At 56.8% G+C, this 15,532-nt stretch overlaps 1 protein-coding gene across 3 annotated transcripts in view; it reads right to left on the bottom strand.

The window, feature by feature from the left end:
• Positions 1-6,207: 6,207 nt before the first annotated feature.
• CACNA1E (calcium voltage-gated channel subunit alpha1 E) overlaps positions 6,208-15,532 on the bottom strand; it is a 105,300-nt gene continuing 95,975 nt past the window's right edge. For 2 of the 3 annotated variants that reach the window (XM_088060388.1, XM_088060391.1), the window contains 7 exons: positions 15,114-15,214; positions 14,737-14,843; positions 14,073-14,181; positions 12,548-12,676; positions 10,966-11,146; positions 10,696-10,886; positions 6,208-9,426 (listed from right to left, as the gene is read on the bottom strand). In XM_088060388.1, the coding sequence (XP_087916514.1) occupies positions 8,887-9,426; positions 10,696-10,886; positions 10,966-11,146; positions 12,548-12,676; positions 14,073-14,181; positions 14,737-14,843; positions 15,114-15,214 (1,358 nt within the window). In that variant the 3' untranslated portion in view covers positions 6,208-8,886. The remainder of the gene's footprint in view (positions 9,427-10,695; positions 10,887-10,965; positions 11,147-12,547; positions 12,677-14,072; positions 14,182-14,736; positions 14,844-15,113; positions 15,215-15,532) is intronic. The other variant, XM_088060390.1, reaches the window with a different exon arrangement.

Below are 15,532 nucleotides of genomic sequence, written 5' to 3' on the forward strand. Positions count from 1 at the left end.
CCCAGCTGTTTCAACCCCTTTGCTTTATTGTCTTTATCTCCTGGTTTTGGGTTGGTTTTTTTTTTATTATTAAAGCTTTTTAAATTTATCAGGAAAGTGAGTTTTTCACACAGGGATGGATCCCTGCTTGTCCCATCCTCGGGCTCCTGCTGCAGCTTTTCCTGCAGGGAGGTGTAAGAGGAGCCTGTGCCAAGGGCCAGGGGAGGTTCTCATAATTCACAGCTCCCCTGCACATTCGAGCTGGCTGCTGGGGAGGTGACACTTGCTGATCCAGCACCTTGTCACATGCTGGGGGAAGAGGGGCTCAAGCTGGGACAAGTCCTGGAAAACCTACTGCTGTGGAAATGGGGCCCAGCCTTTGATCAGTGAGAGAAAAAAAAAAATTAAAGAAATAAAACTAAGCTTGACTGCACTTCCCCCCGCCCCTGAGGTAAATTATTGACGAAATATGGATATTGCAGGACCCTGTCAACACTTCAGAGGCCAAGGGAAGGGACAGCTGGGACTTGTGGCTCTGGCTGAAGGTCCCAGAGATGCACAACACCCCCTTATTTGCCTAGGATTAAATTCTGGGACTTGTGGCTCTGGCTGAAGGCCCCAGAGATGCACAACCTCCCCCTTATTTGCCCCAATACCATAGAATTAAATTCTGCTGGGAAATATTAACTTGGGTTTATTTTCTTCTCTGCTCTCCCTCTTTTGGAAAGGAAACAAAACAAAACAAGCCAAAACAATAAAAATAAACCCCCTGCACACACACACAAAAAAAACCCCCAAACCCTTCACATCATTCATGATGGCCACGATTCTGTAGATCTGTGAAAACCAATCTGAAATTCACATCATTTATGAGCGCTCCATAAACTGAAGGAGTCCCAGGGGAACTTGTGTGGGAGGGAGGGAGAGTCTGGCCTAGGCCTGGCTTTAAAAAACAGCCCATCCTTATCCCTGGTCCCTCTCCCTTGCACCCCAAGCATCGCTGCTGGAGTCTGGAGCTGCCCACCAGGTGTGTCACACACTCTGGGACACCCAGCTCAGCCCTGCAGTACCTCCAAGCTGGGCACAGAGAATGTTTTGGGGTGATTCTGGCTGCAAATCACCCCTATAAGGGTTTCCACCCACTCCTCCAGCCCTCCCAGCATCCAGCTGAGTGCCAGGGACACCTGGAGAGCCCTGCTTTGGACAGAGGGAGGAACCAGCTGGGAAAAGAGAGAGATTCATGCTGTTGGCATTCATTTAGAAGCAAGAATTGTGTTGGTTTGGGGTTATTTTTAATTATCTACACAGAAATAGCAAAGTCAAATGAACAGTGGGCTCTTTCCTGCGCAGTGGAGTTTCAGCAGGAGATGGGATTGTGGGACAAGACAAACCCTCCCCTTGCTCCCTGCTGCCTGTAAAGCCAAAGGTGACACAAAAGAGCTCCCAAAAACCTCCTGGGAGGAGACAGCAGGCACCAGCTGGCTCTTCTGTGCACTGGTAGGGGTGAGTTTCCAGGGAATTCCAGGGGATTTCACCTGGTAGGGGTGAGTTTCCAGGGAATTTCACAGGATTTCACCTGGTAGGGGTCTATTTCCAGGGAATTCCATGGGATTTTACATGGTAGGGGTGAGTTTCCAGGGAATTCCACGGGATTTCACCTGGTAAGGGTGAGTTTCCAAGGAATTCCAGGGGATTTCACCTGGTAGGGGTGAGTTTCCAAGGAATTCCAGGGGATTTCACCTGGTAGGGGTGAGTTTCCAGGGAATTCCAGGGGATTTCACCTGGTAGGGGTGAGTTTCCAGGGAATTCCACAGGATTTCACCTACTCACCAAACCCCCTGCTCCCCATGGCATCTGGCAAACACGGCCAGGGCAGATGCTCACCTGTGGGAGTGAGAGGAATGAGGGATCTGTCATTACAAACAAGCTGTGGGTCTGCTGGCAAATAAAGTTAGCTACAGGGAGATGAAAGAAACAATAGGAAGAACCATAAATTCCATAGGAATTCTATCAATTGACACAAGGAAAAGAGAAAAGGGGGGTATACATTAGAAGGGGATCTCAGTTAATAGGTGCTTTGGGAAGTCTTTACCTCTCAAGTACCTCAGCCAAGGGGGAAATGCAGCAGGGAAATTAGGATAAAAAGGAGGCTGTGTCCCCTAAAAATTTGAGAGACCCCATGGGAAATATCCCATGACCTCTCCCTTTATTCAAATGAAGTTGTCTCCTTTTTGGACATAAACTTCTGGTGTTTGTGGATTAATTTTCCTGAGAGGGGGATGCTCATCCATGGGGAAATGCTCATCCATGGGGAAATGCTCATCCATGGGGGGATGTTCAGGGATGTTCATCCATGGGGGGATGCTCCTCCATGGGGGGATGTTCATCCATGGGGGGATGTTCATCCATGGGGGGATGTTCAGGGATGTTCATCCATGGGGGGATGCTCCTCCATGGGGGGGGATGCTCCTCCATGGGGGGATGCTCACCTGTGGGGGGATGCTCACCTGTGGGGGGATCCTCCTCCATGGGGGAAGCGCTGTCCCAAGGATGTGTCGGTGCTGCCAGCCCACGAGCCAGCAGCTCCACGTGTCTCCTGGTGTGAGTAAGCACCAGCCCCACTTCAGAGCCCACGCACATCCTTGGTGAGCTCCTAAGTGCCACCACCAGAGGAAGGAAAGGGAAGGAGGCGGACGAGAGCCACCCCGGCATCTCCGATCCGAGCCATCGGCCGTGCCCCCAGCGGGAACAAACCCTGCCCCCTCATCCTTGAACGGATGGGTTTTAAACACCTTGCTAGGATGGGAAAAAGGATGAGGAAAGGTTTTGTTCTTTCAAGTTCCTGCCCCCTCCTCTTGTCCTTTGTGCCCCCCAAGGGGGGTGACTTTGGCTCCAGCAGTCTCATAGCCAAGTTTCCCTTGTTTTGCTGGAGGAGTGAGCAGGGTCACCACCAGATATTTGACCAAAGGACCAGAGCCAGGTTTCCAGTGCAGAGATGCACAATTGCTGACATCCTGCCTATCAAATAATCCAGGAAGCCTTTAGGAAAGAGCCCGTGCCTGCAGAGCTACAGACGCACCCGGGGCCGTGGGCCTTCATTTGGCTTTGCAGGAGGGAAAGCCGGGCAGAGACAGAGAGAAAAAAAATCCAGTGTGATGAGGCCTCTTCCCAGGAAGGTCTTTTCCCAGGAGGAAGAGCCAGGCTGGGGGGTGAGGATCTGCAGCTACCCCAGGACAGGACATAAGCCAGGCTGGCTGCAATGCTGGCATCGGGGGCTGGGATGCTCCCACATCCCGGGAGCCTCTGCTGGGAGCGGGGCTTGGAAGGCTCCTGGAGCACGCAGGGCAAGGTGAAAGGAGCACACACACACCAGGTTTTTGGGCTCTGGTGGCCCTGCCCCCAGCGGCTCCTCCAAGGAGGAGCAGCCCCGACACTTCTGGCAGCCAGCAACATCTGTTTCTGGGGTACTTTTGTTCCCAATTTATCCCCTGTCTCCTGGAGCTATTATGAGCAGGTACAATCTGCATTGCCATTGTTATTCAGATGATGTACAGATAATTTTAACCTTTCTGTTCCATTTGTCAGGGGGCTTTTTTTAGCCTCTGTGCCTGCCAGGCAGAGCTCTGGCTCTCCGACAGCCAAGGCTCCCCGTTTTGCAGCACCAGTTTCCCCTGTGAGGGTGAAGCTCTGCCTCTGCATTTCTCTGGGTACCTTCTCCGTGGCCTCAGATATTTTAGGGGATTTGGGGAAATGTGGTAGAGGTGGTCAAGCACTCGAGTAGCTGCATTCACCACTCATCCTCGTACGAGCATCCGAGCTGGGGTTCCATGGGACATCCATCAGAGACCTGCACACTCCAAAGGCTTGCAGAGCTTTTGGAGCAGCTCTTACTTAGAACAGTCACTTCCAGGAATGTTAATGCAGCACTTCTGGCCCACACAGGAGGACATCCTCTCCTCAAAATGCTTCCAACAGCACTGCAAACTCCTCAGCGACGAAGGTGGCATCACCACCCTGCAGAGCTTTCCCCACAGTCAGGGCTGCAGATCACTTTTTTGGCTATAAAATGGGAACTTACTTCCCAGCCTGAAAAAATGCTGGGCTGTCATTGCATTCATCGCCTCGGGAAGTGCTCTCAAAGCTGGGCCCCATCTCCTGGAACTCTACACTTCCCACTGAAAACTTTTTATCACTTCATGAGCCAGAGAAGTGAAAACCAAATCTGTCAGCATTTGGGAGATAAAGGGAAATGCGCACAAAAGGAAGGGCAGGATAAAACCAGCTCCTCTCCAGGTCATTTGGGCTTAGTCCTTGGTGGGAGCACGCTTGTGAAACACACAGGGCAAAGCTCGGCTCAAGGTGGTCCAGAGAAGGCGGCTGCCTTCATCCTTCCCTGAGCTCTTCTTGGCACAGTACTGGGGAAGAAGGAGGGTGTTCTTGAAAAGCCATAAACCATCCCTGTCACCCGAGCTCGGCCTGGAGGCTGCCACAGGCTGCTGCCTCACCTCTGGCTGCCGGAGAACATTTCATGCTTCAAACGCTCCGGCAAGAAAAAGAAATATAAGACGTGACTTGGGCGTCTTTGCTTGACAACTCACCCAACAACAAGCTTTGGACCAGGCAACAGCATCTGCATCCACCTGACATCTCTCTCGAGTGCAGGCATGGAGGGGTGGCCAAGCTGCTTGGAAGTCCCAAAGGCACGGATCCCAGAGGGGTTTCCAAGCTCCACGTGCAGGCTGGTGCTCCCTCCCGTTCCTCCAGTGATTCGATGTCACCACGATGCTCCTGGCTTCCCCTGGCTGGTTTGCTGCAGTGCCACCATTAACAGCTCCCCAGGCTCCTGGCCCTGCCTCTCCCAGCTCCCCCAGAGCCCAGTACCCCTCAGCCCCTGTGTCTGGAGGCAGCCAGGTCTGAGCCACAGCTAGCCCAGGCTGTGTCACACATCCTCCCTGCCCCTCTCCTCCACATCCCACGTGATGGCAGTGCCAGCACAGGCTGTGTGCCTCCCCCTCCCTGCCGTGGGGACCTTTGGCAGGGTCCATGGCCTTATCCAGAGTCCCCACAGCCCCTCCAGCACGGGGTGGGGGGGCCAATGAGACCGAGTCTGCAGCTGTTGTTTCTTTACAACAAGGTTTTATTTTTCTTTCCTTTTGACAAAAAACATTGAGGAGTTGTACATTGGTGGTGGTCAGCTCGGTTCCCCCTTTGGGTCCAAACGAGCAGGTTATGTTACAACATCCCGCCCCAGAGCCTGGGGGATGAAGGCAGAGCATCTCCCACCCGCCCTCCCACAGTCCCAGGAGACACCAGCCCCACACCCGCGGGGCTCTGCCATCCAGGGCCTCCTGGGGGGGGACAGGAGGATGGTGCTGGGACAGCCAGCTTGGAGGGGACAGCGGTGCTCTGCGTGCCAGAGCTCCTCGCACACCCACCACAGCCCCCCCGGGAGATTTGCAGGGCTTCGAGTCCAGTCCCAGCACCCAACTGGGAACCAGTTTCATGCTACTGGTGAACTCCTGCCTGGGCAGGGCATGTCCTATGCAGGCAGAGGTTGAAACACATCCTCCTCCTCCTCCCCATCCTGCCTCCCGTGGCCCAGCATGGCCAGCAGCCACGGTTTTGGTGTCCGGGAGGCTGAGGAAATGTCCAAAAATCCACAGAGGAGAGATTGTACAGCAGCAAAGCCGAGTCCAGCGCCTTGAAAAGCAGGGCACGGGCTGCAGTGTTGCCTTGGGGCTGGTTTGCCTCCCCCCTCGGTTCTCCTGGTTCTCCTGGGGGTTGTTTTTTGGTTTCAGAGATGCGCTGTGGAGGTGCCACCTTGTCCCCGCAGCTCCCTGCCTGTCCCCATACCGCGGGAGCAGCGCTGTGGCTGCAGAAGCGGGGCTTTTTCCGACCCTTTCCGGGTAAAAAGGGCACTCCGTTTAGTTCCACACAGTTTCTGTAGGTTATTTAAACACAGGGCCGACATGCCCAAAAAGCTCCGGTCCGGGCAGTGCCGCCCGGGTGCGCCCCGGGGGCTGTGCCCGCATCACCGGGAAACCGGTCATCACCGCTCGCCGGCCCCGAGGAAAGAAAAGAGCCCGAAAAGCTCGAAATCCGCATGGAACGTGCCCCCGCTCCCAGAGCATCGCTGCCTCCCTCCCACCCGCCAGGCACAGACACAAAAAGCCGCCTCCTCCCCTCCCCGCGGGCTCTTACTCAGAGCCCGGCGCATTGTCAGACACCTTTCCCGATTTAGAAGGAGACGATACCGACACCTAAATTTAGAGCAGGTACGGGCATCGCCGTCCCCGGCCCCCGGCACCACCGCGTCCCTGCTCCCCCCAGCCCACGCCAGGCCAGGCTGCCCGCCGGAGCCGGCTCTCCCAAATTGCGCCCCGGGGAGCGGTGGGGATGATGCTGCCTGCACCCCGCGGCCTCGGGGTGAAGCCACAGACGGCTCACGGATGGCTGGACGGGAATAGGTGATGCCCGTGTCCCCAGCCACCGCCAGGGACCTTCCCCACGGCTGCGTGGGACACGGTTTGTCCCCGAGAGACGGGAGGGGGGGATGCAGGATCTGAGCCAAAGCCACGGAGAGGTGTGCCTGTGGGATTTCTGGATCCCTGGGCAGGTGGAAGTGTCTGTTTGGACAGCAGAGGTGCCCCGACCATCAGGGACCACTGGAGGCAGGAGGAGCTTTGGGCCCTGTGCACAGAGGGCACTTTGGCCATTAGAAAGAGGGGGGGTTTGGTCCATGCACGAGCCCTGGAGCAGGAAGCCCTCAGAGCCACTGGGATTCGCTTCTCACAGAGCAGAGCTCCTTTCGGGGGAGCTCGCAAAGCGTTCAGGGCAGGGGCTGATCCGCACATGCAGGAGCACTTTGGGCATCCTTCGGCCAGGAGAAGACACGAGCTATCCAGGACCAAAGCAAAGCCTGCCCAGCAGCCCCGAGGAGCCAGACCACAACAACCTGCAGCAAAGCAAAGCCACGGGCAGGAGGAAGGGCAGGGCCAGGGCTGTGCTGCCTTTACCTGCCCATCCCCACCTCCCATCTCCACACACGGCCACCACGCCCGGTCCAAACGCTCCGAGCATCCCCCAGCCCACAGAGCAAGCCCTTCCCTGAGGCTCCAAAGGCACAGCAGCCTCCAGCCCCCACGCTCGGGCTGATGGCAGACACAACTCGCAGCAGAAACACACCACTGGTCACCCGGGCGAGCCACCCATCACCACGGGCCACCAGCAGCACCTCCCCGGGCTGGCACCCACAGCACGGATCGCTGAGAGCTGACAGCACGTAATTACCAGATTAATTAATTAATTAATGGCGTTGGAAGGTGGCTACATCCTGCATTTTCAGCGTTTGCAGGAGGGCTGAGCCACCCAGCTCACCCCCTGGACAACGTTCCTTCCCAAATTCCCCCCAGCCCCTGGACACCCCAGCTGCTCCCACACCTGTTTGCACACCCAGCCCCCCACGGCAGCCCTTCTCCAAAGGAGTGCCAGGCTCCAGGAGAGGGCAGAGGCCATGGCTGCAGGGGAAACTGAGGCAGGGCTGGTGCCAAAACTGGATTCCTCTGCCCTCAGGACAGATCTTAAGGTACGTCATGCACTCACGACATCTCCACTCCCCTGCGGACGTGGATTTCTTCTTTTTTGGGGAAAACAAGCAAAGAGGCCTCTGAGAGCTTTGCCATCACCCCCTTGGCACTGCTGGTACTCCTGAGGACAGCCCCGTCCTCATCCCTTGGGCTACCCACTCCTGCAGGCACCGAGCTGCCCGTGGAGGCCTCACCACAGCCATCTCTAACAGAGAAAACGCGATTCCCACCGCTGGAAACACCTGGGAGAAGGGAGCAAGGTGACATTCCCAATGCTCCGTACAGCAGCCCCACCCTGGGGAGGCTCGGTCCTGCCCCCCACCAAAGCAGGGTGTGCAGGCAGCAGGAGCCCCAAGGGGGCATTGTCAGATGATTAAAACAAATCTATGTATGTGTATATCTTTATATATACAGCATATAAATTTATATACACACACACACACCCCGTATATACACACACAGGCACACCTAGAGTTCTCCGTATATAAATAAATATATGTCGGGGGGACACAGGATACATTCGGCAGCACTGATCCCCCCCAGCCCCAGCACAAACCAGTTTTGTCCCCCTCTGGCAGCCAGAGCTGCTCTGGTCTGTCTGGGTGCATCCCAACCCCTCGTCCCCTGCACCCTGCCATCGCATCTTGCCCCTTCTCCAGGCAGGATGAGACCCTCAGGGAGGGAAATTCAAAGCCACAGCAGCACAAGCCCAAGCGACAGAGCGAAGGGGGTCCCTTGCATCCCTTTGCCGGGACTCTCCGGCCACAGGGAGCAAAAAACCATCGGGATGAGCTTTCCCAGGGATCCCTCTTGGGGCAGGGCCGGGGGGGGCTCTCCCTTGTCCCCCAGCACACGAGCCCGGCCGGGCCACTCTGCAGCCCATCAAATGCTTCTCTGTGCAGAAAAAAAAAGTGATAGTAATAAATGAAAGTCGACAGATTTTAATATTTTTTTTTTGCACAAAGACTTTTTTTTTTCCTTTTTCCCATTTCTTTCCTTTTTTCTTTTTTTTTTGTTGGTGGGTCGTTTTGTTTTGTTTTGTTTTTTCCTTCCCCCTCCGTTCCGGTCGGTTTGGGTTTTGGGGATCTTTTTTGTTTGTTTGTTTGTTTGCTTTTTTTTGTTGTTATTTTTTTGTTGTTGTTTTCCCCTCTTTTTTCCCCCCCCCGCAGCGTTTGGTTTTTTTGGTTTTTGTTTGTTTTTTTCAGTTTCATTCCCAGGCGTGGCGAAGAGCATGCATTGGAGAAGGGCGGGTCGGGGAGGGGGGGGGGAGGCAGCCGAGGTGGGGGGTCGGGTTTTGGGTGGAGGGGGGGTTTGGCAGCTTCTAGCACTTGTCATCTTCCTCGGTGTCGCTGAGCACGTCGATGCTGGCCCCGCACATGACGCCTTGCGCCGCTCCTCGCCGCCGCCTCCGGTAGTGCCCATTGGGCATCTGCCAGCTGTGCCGCAGCGGTGGCGCCGAGCCGATGGTGTTGGAGCGGCCCAGGCTGGTGGCCACGGCCGCCTCGAAGGTGAGCGTCTCCTCCTCACCGCAGTCTGAGGCGTGCGAGTCGTCGTGAAGCGCCAGGTAGGGCTCCGAGATGTAGCGCTGCGGCGTGGACTGCCGGCTCTGCTTCCCCGCCGGGGAGCTGGAAGACTCGGTGGGAGCGGCCGTGTTGGGATCCAGAGTGGAGGAGAGCAGCGGTGAGCCCCCCTCGCTCTCGTCGGCCGGAGGAGAGGTGTCCCCGGCGTGCCGCAGCATGGAGGCGTAGGACAGGAGGGGACGCGGCTTGGGGGGCACCGGGGGCAGCTGGCGGCGGCCTCGTCGGGGCGTGCTGGTGTCCGAGATGGAAGGGATGGAGCTTTCGCTCAGGGAGCCCATGCCCTGCAAGGCACCGGGAAACGCTGGGGGATGCGGGCGGCACCGCGCGCCCTCTCCCCACAATGCTCCGAAAAGCATCTTGAAAAGGTGATTCTGCCCTGTGGACGTGATTTTCTGAACCTGAGAGTTTCAAGATCTCAGGGGCTGATCTGTTCCCAAGGGAAAAGTCTTTTGGGAACTTTTCTCTCTCAAGGAGTGCTGTGAAGAACAAGGTTTAACTTTCCCAAACCGAGACACAGATGTTCTGAAAGTTGTTGCGAAGAACAAGGTTTAACTTTCCCAAACCAAGACACAGATGTTCTGAGAGTGTTTTTCCCTTGTCCCACCAATGAAATAAGAGAAGTGTTGTTCCTTCTACCAATCAGGTTAACCTGCATCGGAACACCTTATAAAAAGGCTTGAAAAACCCCAAAATAAAGGCTTTGCCCGATGAAAGAAACCTCTGGCTGCTGTGTGTGATTCAAACCCTCGCTCTATAATTTGTTCTCTAGCGACACTGGCCCATCCCTGCCTCGGGGGCCTGCCCCACGATGCCTGCAGAGCTCACCATGGTCTGCAGCTGCCTCACCAACCCGTCACACCCCACTGATCTCTGCGGTGCCCAGGGACGGGGCCCAAGGGAACAGCATGGAGCTGCTGCAGGGAAGGTTTAGGTTGGACATTAAGGAAGAAGTGCTTCACCCCAGAGGGTGCTCAGGCATTGGAAAAGGCTCCCCAGGGTCACAGCACCAAGACTGACAGAGCTTAAAATGCATTCAGACAACGCTCTTGGGCACACAGTGGGATTCTTGGGGCTGTCCTGTTCAGGGACAAGAGTTGGACTCGATGATGTGCTCTGCTCCAACTCAAGATATTCTGATTTCATGCTCTTGGTGGTCAAAAGCAGAAAGCCCTCCCAAACCCGCTGTAGGAAGAGCTGACGGCTCTCCATCTGCTGCTCTCCATGGGTGGCATCTCCACGGGTGGCTTCAAGCTCCCTCAAGCACCGGCACCTCCAGGCTCGTGTGGCTGGGACACCTTGACCTCGGCAGGGAGCGGATGCCGCAGCAGCAAGAGGATCAGCATGAGATCCACCCCTGTCCCCAAATGCTCTGCAGGGTGCCCGAGCAGCCCCAGCCTGCTCAGCTCAGGGGACACACAGAGATGCCACCACCAGGAGACGAGACGATTCAGAGCTCCCAGAATTTGGGCTCATCTTAGCGGTTTTGGCAAGGAAGAAAACTTCTTTTCTGCTCTTCCCTTTATGCTTAGGAAGGGATCTCTGTCACCCACCTGCCTGCTGGGTGTCTGTGACCTGCCCTCGCTGGGTGACCGGGACTCGCGCCGCCGCTCCGGCGACTCCTCCTGCGCCTGGGGACTCCTCTCCTCGGAGTTGCAGCGGGAGATGTCAGGGGACAGCAGGTGCTTGCGCTCTTTGGATCGGCCCCGCTCCCTGCCCGAGCGGTGCCCCTCGGACCGGTGGCCTGCAGGACGCCCATGTCAGTCCCCACCATCCCCTCTGCAGCGGCAGGGAGGGATTTTGGGGGGATTTTTTGGGCTCACCCGAGTCAGCGTTGAGGCGCCGGGCGGACAGCTGGAGCGAGGAGTGGTAGCTGCGCCGGCGGGACTTGTAGGTGTTGTCGCTGCTGCGCTCCATGGAGAACTCATCCAGCCAGGAGCTGTTGGGCCGCTTGTCCCGGATGGTGGAGAACGATCTCCTCATGGAGCTGGTGTCTGTCACCACCTGCAAGCAACCCCGGCCAGCCGGGGACAGCGTTAGAGCCAGGGGTCGAGAATGACCAGCTCACCCCCACCACGGGGACGGCCACCCTGTGGCATGGGGAAATTCGGGGTGGGGGGCAGCCAGCCTGGGAACAGGCCCCCCCCAGATAATCTCTGCACAAATCAGGGGTGGGAGGAGAGCGGGGTTTAGCCTTGGAGCTCGTGGGCTCCCCTTCCCCGGCCAGCTGGAGCTGTGCTGCACAAGCAAAGCCAGCGGATCCAAGCCCAGGGGCTGTGGGGAGAGCAGCATCACCTCCTGCTGTGTGTGGGGACACGGGGGGGTACCAGACCACTGCCCCCCAGGCTGCATCCCCAGCATCCCTCCCCAGCGGGGAGTCACAGGGTCAAGAGGAGCAATCATTGAAAAGATTGTTGGCACAGAGGGGTCCCCCAGCGCCCCTCGCTCTGGGTTCATTTTTCCAGCTGACACCACTTTTCCACACGCCTCCCCACTCTTCCTTTATTCCCACATCCCCATCCCATTCCCCTGCACTCATTCCCTGCCTCCCCGCTCACGCTGTTGTTCTATCTCCCCTTTCCTTTTCTTTCTCCCTCCCATGCTTCTCCTTCCTACTTTCTCCCCTCGTTACACCCTGTGTTTTCACGTTATGGGGAAAACATCCCCTTCTTCCACACTTCCTTTGCTTAATTCCGGCAGCTCTTTGCCACTGCAGCCTAAGGCTGTTCTCCATCTCCTCTCACCTTTCCTGCTCCCATCCCCTCCTCCTGGTCATCTCCTTTGCTGCAGAAGGGCCAAGAAAGCCCAGGAGACAAAACCTCCCTTTGTCTTCACCCCCCCACAAAGTGCCACACCAGCACCTGATGCCTGCACCAAGAAGAAAACAGACCCAGAGATTTCACAGCAACACCAAACCCAAAAAACATCTGCATCTGGGGGGAGGCTGAGCACAGGACAGAACAACAGAGAAACCAGGCAGACAGATGAGGAGGTGAGATGTGGCCTGGGTTCCCCTGGACACACAGAGAGGTGCACGTGTTGGGACAATGGGAAAGGACGGAGAAGGCGTTTCATCACCTGTGGTCATCTGACAGCTGGGCTGGGGCTCCTCAAACCTCAGCCAGTGCCCAGGGCCGGAGGGAAGGAGGGGGTGTCCCACCGTGGGGAGAACCTGCCGCCTCCTGGCGTGGTCCTGGACCTCCCCCACGAGCCAGGAGATGGATCCCCCAGGCTGCTCTCTGCTGCCAGGGCAACAGCAGCTCTCCTACTTGTGCAGCACCCAGAGAAGGGGAGAAGCTCTGATATCAGGGTGCTGGGGATGCCACGGGGCTGGGCTCAGAGAGAAGCCCCAGCGTTTTCTGGCAGGCTTTGATCAGACCTGTGGGGGGCTTTGCTTGGTTTTACCTGGGGATCCACAGTGAGACGAGGCATGGAGGAGGCCCTCCCAGAGACAGCGTGGTCCTGAGTGTCCACGGGAAGGTAGCTGCCACGGTTAGAGGGCTGCACTCTTTGAAACTCCCTAACCTCTGGCTCCTGGAAACAAACACACAGCCAAGCTCTTGGGATGGGCTTGGAACAGGGCAGCGCGCTGCTTCGGCCCTCTCGGCAGGGGACAGCCCTGCTCAGCCAGGGGCAGAACTGAAGTTGGCCAAAAACAGGTGGTAAAACACTGCCACAGGTTGCCCAGAGAGGTGATGGATTCTCCTTCTCTGGAAGTGTTCAAGGCCAGGTTGGATGGGGCTCTGAGCAATCTGATCCGGTTGAAGATGTTCCTGCCCGTGGCAGGAGGCTTGGAACTAGATGAGCTTTAAAAGGTCCCTCCTGACCCAAACTATTTGATGATTCTGTGAAAAACAGAGTCTAAGCCATTAGAATTCATCACATTGCCACTGAAAAATACTCTGCAGCTCACAGCCCCCAGCTGAGCCCTGATGTGGTGCTTCAGGCTCGCCTGATGGCCAGCTGCCCTTGCACCTCTACAGCGACGGTGGAAACCCTGCCTGGCTCTGGGAACAGACCCTCTGCCCAGGGTTTAACTCCTTCTTTTGCCAGGAAGGGATGAATGGATGGGATTTTACCTCTGACCCTGCTTCAAAAGCTTCCTGGCCACATCCCTGTTGAAAGAGCTCTTCATACGCTTTGGTTAATTCCCAGTTTTTAGGGGGCTCTGTGGGTGTTCATCTTCACTCACGGTGTCCAGGAGACGGGCACAGAGTGACCCTGGAGGTCACTAGAAGGTGACTTTATGGGGGCAGTGGGAGTCACATCTGCCACCTCTCCCCGTGGCTGGGGTGGCCGGGGCAGGGGACGCCTGGCTGTGTCACACACAGGTGACACAGAGCTCCTGGGGACACGGGCTGGGCAGGGCTGGGGGTGCAGCACACCGCAGCAGGCGGCGCGGGAACGCACAGGCAGACATGGAGATGTGTGATATATATAGATATGTGATATATATAAATATGTGATATATATATATACACACACAGACAGACAGGCCGGCGCGTGCGCGAGGCCGGAGAGGGCTGCTCCTGCTGGAGACAGTTTGACAGCTTGGTGGGGGACTGGGGACACCACCACTGACAACAAAATGGACACGAATCCGAAAACATCAGATACCATCACTCAGCACGGGGTAACCCACTGACATGAGTGCTCAGTGGAAAAAACAGCCTGTGGAGAGAAGGATATTTTACTGCATGACATTGGTCATGGCTCTAGCCCCAAAAGCACCTGTGCTGCCTGGCCCCACGGATCAGGGCAGCTCCAGGGATGGCTGTGTCCCCTGTGCCAGAGGCGAGGACATCCAGGAGTATTTGTCCCCTGTTTTTTTGGATCTGTGGGTGACCCAGCGGCTGCCATCCCTCCCCACGCCTCCCCGTGCCCACCAGCATCCGTGCTGGGACTGCAGAGGAGCAGTGCATGGCTTTACCAGAGACTGGTGCTCCTGGAACTGCTCCTGGGCCGGATCCATGCACGCCAGCTGGAAGATCTCCTGTGGCGAGAGCGGGCTCAGCGAGGGGAACCCGCCTCGGCTGCTCCTGCAAACACAGCCCAGCTTCAGGGAGGCCACAAGCTGCATGCTGCCATCCCTGGGATGGCCTCTCCAGCAGCTCAGAGCTGGGGAGCCCCGTGCCTGCCCCACAGGCTGTTGGGACCCCATGTTTGAGATCACGTTCCCTGGAGAGCTGAAGTGGGGCCCCGAGTCCTGCAGCAGCAGTGGGACATCCCAAGAGCAATGACAGAAACTCTTATCACCTCATTCCCACCAGCCAGGGGGCTGGAATCCCCCACTGAGCCTTCACCCCCCACTCCTCAACAGCTCCTGGGGTTCAGCTTCACCCCTGGGCTGATCCTGCACAGGATGATCACACCCAGGATGATCCTGCAGGAAGAGCATCCACAGATCCCCCTTTGCCACCTCGGCTGCTGCTGCCGATGCTGACACACACCAGGTACCTGGAATCCCTCAAAACCTTTGTGCCAGGAGATTTCTCCCTGCTCCCAGCAGCAATTTAACCCCTTCTGCAGCCCAGTGCCAGATGCAAGAAGGAAACCAGGGCTGCAGGAACAGAAAAGTGAGGGGCAGTACTCACAGGCCCGAGAGGGTGTCCTGCTGCAGGTACGGCAGAGCCTTGGCGTTGGAGATGATCTCCTGCGGCAGAGAGGACGGCTCCATGCGCTGGAACATGGGGGCATTTTTCTGCATGGCAGAAAGGGAGAAACTGAGCCTGTAGGAAACGTGGATGAGCATCCAGTGCTTCCCCAGCCAAGCTCCCACCACTCAGAAAGAGGACACCGCGCTCTTGTTCCCTGTCAGGGACTGAGGATGATCACAGACACGCCTTGTAGTCCCCAAACCCCGACCTGCACCGTTGTTTTCATCCCAGCTGGCTGCACGTTTGGGCTGGGAGGTGGTGGGAGGAGGAGAGGGTGATCTGAACGTCCCTGTCCTGCCCTGGCTCAGCCTCACCTGCTCCTCCAGCTGCTGCCGCTGCTTCTTCGCCTTGCTCTGCTTGTAGTAATCCATGATCATCATGGCTGCATATATTTTCCCAACAGTCAGGTCAGAGGCTGGGAATGTGAGAGGGAACAAAATGGGGTCACTTTTGTTGTAAGAGAAGGCACCAAAGTGGTTCGTGGGGAGAGACCTTCTCTGGGATACCCTGGTCACCCTCAAACTCTTCCCAGCGTTCCAAAAGAGAGAGTGCCGAGCACCCAGACGCTCCCCAAGGAGATAAAACAGGTGAAGATGGCTTGAAGTCATCATCCTCAGCCACCAAGGCACACATCCTCATCATATCACCAGGTGTGCTCAGCTTCCCTCCCTGCTTTGCTCCAGAGAGGATTTACAGGGGACCATGGCTTTGGCAGGAGTGGTTTTCCAGAGAG

The sequence above is a fragment of the Pseudopodoces humilis genome, chromosome 10 (assembly GCF_049639895.1).
Source record: "Pseudopodoces humilis isolate 2021_Gansu_Grassland_sample_001 chromosome 10, ASM4963989v1, whole genome shotgun sequence".
Taxonomy (NCBI): Eukaryota; Metazoa; Chordata; class Aves; order Passeriformes; family Paridae; genus Pseudopodoces; species Pseudopodoces humilis.